The sequence below is a fragment of the Branchiostoma floridae genome, chromosome 4, assembly GCF_000003815.2.
Source record: "Branchiostoma floridae strain S238N-H82 chromosome 4, Bfl_VNyyK, whole genome shotgun sequence".
In the NCBI taxonomy this organism is placed as follows: Eukaryota; Metazoa; Chordata; class Leptocardii; order Amphioxiformes; family Branchiostomatidae; genus Branchiostoma; species Branchiostoma floridae.
In genome coordinates this window covers 4,377,353-4,380,932 of record NC_049982.1, presented here as the reverse complement: position 1 = coordinate 4,380,932, position 3,580 = coordinate 4,377,353, and the positions used below count along the sequence as shown (strand labels likewise).

General features: G+C 45.2%; 1 protein-coding gene across 1 annotated transcript in view; it reads right to left on the bottom strand.

Moving 5' to 3' along the window:
- The window catches only part of LOC118413038 (protein CASC1-like), a 36,917-nt gene that overhangs the window by 5,847 nt on the left and 27,490 nt on the right, over window positions 1-3,580 (bottom strand). The window contains exons 10-13 of the mRNA XM_035816177.1: window positions 3,317-3,507; window positions 2,426-2,555; window positions 1,585-1,691; window positions 827-993 (exon numbers count right to left, since the gene is read on the bottom strand). Coding sequence (XP_035672070.1) covers window positions 827-993; window positions 1,585-1,691; window positions 2,426-2,555; window positions 3,317-3,507 — 595 coding nt within the window. The remainder of the gene's footprint in view (window positions 1-826; window positions 994-1,584; window positions 1,692-2,425; window positions 2,556-3,316; window positions 3,508-3,580) is intronic.

Genomic DNA, 3,580 nt, shown 5'->3' with positions numbered 1-3,580 from the left:
TACGTAGGATACGACCATGCACTCCAACGGCTAGGACTGTCATGGCTATCCGAGAGAAGGGAACTGTTATGTGTTAAGTTTGCTAAGTCACTCCTGAAATCTGAGTACAGAGACTGGCTACCTCCGCAAAGATTTCAGATAACTGGCCGCACTACTAGAAACAGTGAGAAGGTAGATTGCCCAGCAGCACGAACCAACAGATATAGGAACTCACCAATACCGTACATGTGCCAACTGATTAACAAGTATGGCCTGATCCCTGAGTGACTTTTGAACGATTTGAGTGACTTTTGAACACAATTTTTTTAACAAATTATATCGACTATTATATTGTGCATGTCTGTCCATAAGAACCGAACACCTGTCTTGTTTGTGATATATAGTCTAAGACCAATGGTCCCTTATTCGTGATAAAAAATCGTATTGTTAGCAATTAAGATTTTGAACTATGCTGTCTTTTTAAATTGATGTACTTAACTTATAGTTTATTTCTCCCTGGAGGATCACATGTGAATACCAACGTAATTCAGACATAACTAAATGTCTGCAACATGGTATGTTAATAAAGATTTCAAAGATTCTTAATTAGCGATTTTGTGATACAGAACAGAAAGTAAGAAAATGTATTTACTGCATATAGCATACAAAGTCTGAAAACGCAACATCTTCCATGTGTTCTGTGTATCAATCAGACTTTTATCTCAATCAATCAACTGATCGATCAATCCTACTAATTCACTTAACCAACCTATAAAAATCATGAAATTTAATATGGACAATCAATAAATGAAGCAATCAATCAACCAATCAATCAATCATCCTTCACCTTAATCTCAATCTCCAGCTCCACAATTGCGGCGATGATAGTGAAGAGAGCGGCGTTGTTTCCGCGCGGTCGGATCTCCCAGGACTGGAAGGGCATGTTCAGGTGCGAGTCCTGGATTACCGTCAGCAGCCCAAACGTGTTTGTCTTGAAACTTAGCGTTTTGTTCTCTAAGAAAACAAGAAGAAATAAACATCAAACAACAAGAATTCATGACGGCATTTACGACCCTCTGCCGCAGACACGTGTCTCCGACGTCACGTTCAGGAAACTACCTGCAGTAGACAGGTCCATTTCGTGAACAAGGCTGACAGAGTAAGCTGAAGATTTGGGGCAAGTCCCGACTTATTTGAAGTGTTGGTTAGCTAAAGTTAAGTTGATCCCTTATGTCTTTTACCAAGTTGACACAGACCTACTTTCATGCTAAGTCCACCCAAGGCCTCTTTTCAGCCCTTTTTTCTCAGAGAAATCACATCAATTTACCAAATTCATTGAATATGATATCCTATACAAACCATTGAGTTTATTTTTACAAACTGCAACCCTTGCATTTAGCATGCATGTGGGGAGGTAAACACAACCAGGAATCAAACACAGCCTGGAATCGAACTCAAAGCTTCTAGAGGCAGGGCTGGTAACTACTGGACCACACACACACTAGCTATATATGTGGTCACAGGCCATTTCTGTAAGCATATACAGTTACAAAATGATACATCTATCTGATATACAATGATATACAGTATCTTTTTCATCTGTACCTTCGTCAAACTTGATGTCAGTGAAGCCGTCCAGTCTCCAGTGTTTGCCCTCCCGGCTCCACCTCGCAGGCTGGGGTTCCTCGTAAAATGCCACTGTGCTGGGCAGCCTGGAAAATAAAGACATTACAGGTGAGTACCACCGTTTTTTTATGTCATCCTCCTACGCACGGTCCCCAACCGGCTAATAGACTATGTGGGGACCCTGCTATCTGAAGGGCCACCCCCGGTTACTGTGAGCGTCGCCACAAACCAGCTGTCAGCCAATCAGAGAATAGGCCCTTCTTTGGCTTTCTGTTTATGAAGGGCGGTCAGTAACTGATCTGAGTGCACCATACAGCAGAGGTGACCACAAGGAGTTTCGACACGACTGTGGTCCCTCTGCGTAGGAGAATGTTTTATGTTGGACCTGTCTTGTTGCTGTCCTTGGTGCTGATGTAGCGGTGTCTATGAAATTTATTTGATAAGCAATAAAGACTCCAGTCTATTGATACCACCAGTCCATATATACCAGATTTTCCACTATGTGGTATTTTTGGGCAGATTTGACCATGATTATTAGGTAAAAGGTAAAGCCTTTTTAAGGCCGGTGTAAGGTCATTAGGTTGCTATCCACTGTGACCTTGGGCACAGTATTGGGAGATGGAGCCCAACCCTCTCTTCCAACTGTCTTTTATCTCCCCAACCAATTTTAAACTCGGGTGGAGTGAAGAAAGTCATGTAAAAGTGCCTTTCTCAAGGGGACAAGATTGGTAGCATGAGAGGATTTGAACCCAGGACCTCTGGCTTCTGGGCCAAACACCCAGGAGCTAAACCTAACATGCCATTGGGGTGTGTTCCTTACTTGATAGTAACCCCCACAGGAGGAGTGATGTATGTAGGCTGTACAGGGGCGGGTGGAGTCGCCTCTGTCTCAGGTTGGGCTGCCTGTTCCCCCCTCCCCTCCCCTCTAAATACTCGATACAACCCCTCCCCTCGGCTCAAAATACTTGATACAACTACTAACATAAAGCTGTGCCTTGCTTGATGGTGACCCCCACAGGAGGATTGATGTATGTAGGCTGTACAAGGGCGAGTAGAGCCGCCTCTGATTCAGCCTCCTGTTCCCCCTCCCCTCCAAATACTAAGTACAACTACTAAACATAAAACTGTGCCTTGCTTGATGGTGACCCCCACACAGGAGGAGTGATGTATGTAGGCTGTACAAGGGCGAGTAGAGCCGCCTCTGATTCAGCCTCCTGTTCCCCCTCCCCTCCAAATACTAAGTACAACTACTAAACATAAAACTGTGCCTTACTTGATAGTGACCCCCACAGGAGGAGTGATGTATGTAGGCTGTACAGGGGCGGGTGGAGTCACCTCTGTCTCAAACTGGGTCTCCTGTTCCCCCTCCCCTCCAAATACTAAGTACAACTACTAAACATAAAACTGTGCCTTACTTGATAGTGACCCCCACAGGAGGAGTGATGTACGTAGGTTGTACAGGGGCGGGTGGAGTCACCTCTGTCTCAGGTTGGGCTACCTGTTCCCCCTCCCCTACCCTCCAAATACTCATTACATCTACTAAGTTACATAAAACTGTGCCTTACTTGATAGTAACCCCCACAGGAGGAGTGATGTATGTAGGCTGTACAAGGGCGGGTGGAGCCGCCTCTGCCTCAGGTTGGGCTGCCTGTTTCCCCTCCCTTCCCCTCTAAATACTCGATACAACTACAAACATAAAACTGTGCCTTACTTGATAGTGACCCCCACAGGAGGAGTGATGTATGTAGGCTGTACAGGGGCGGGTGGGCCGCCTCTGCCTCAGGTTGGGCCGCCTGGTCCCCCTCCCCCTCTCCCTCCCCTCCTTCCTTGGGTGGTTCCTCCAGTAGCATCTTTGCCTGTAGTGGTAGTAGATGGAACTCCATAATTAACTGGAGGGTTAAACTGGAGCATTATCATACGAATAAAAAATACAGTATAAGCACAGAGATTACAACATATGAAATATACCAGACAA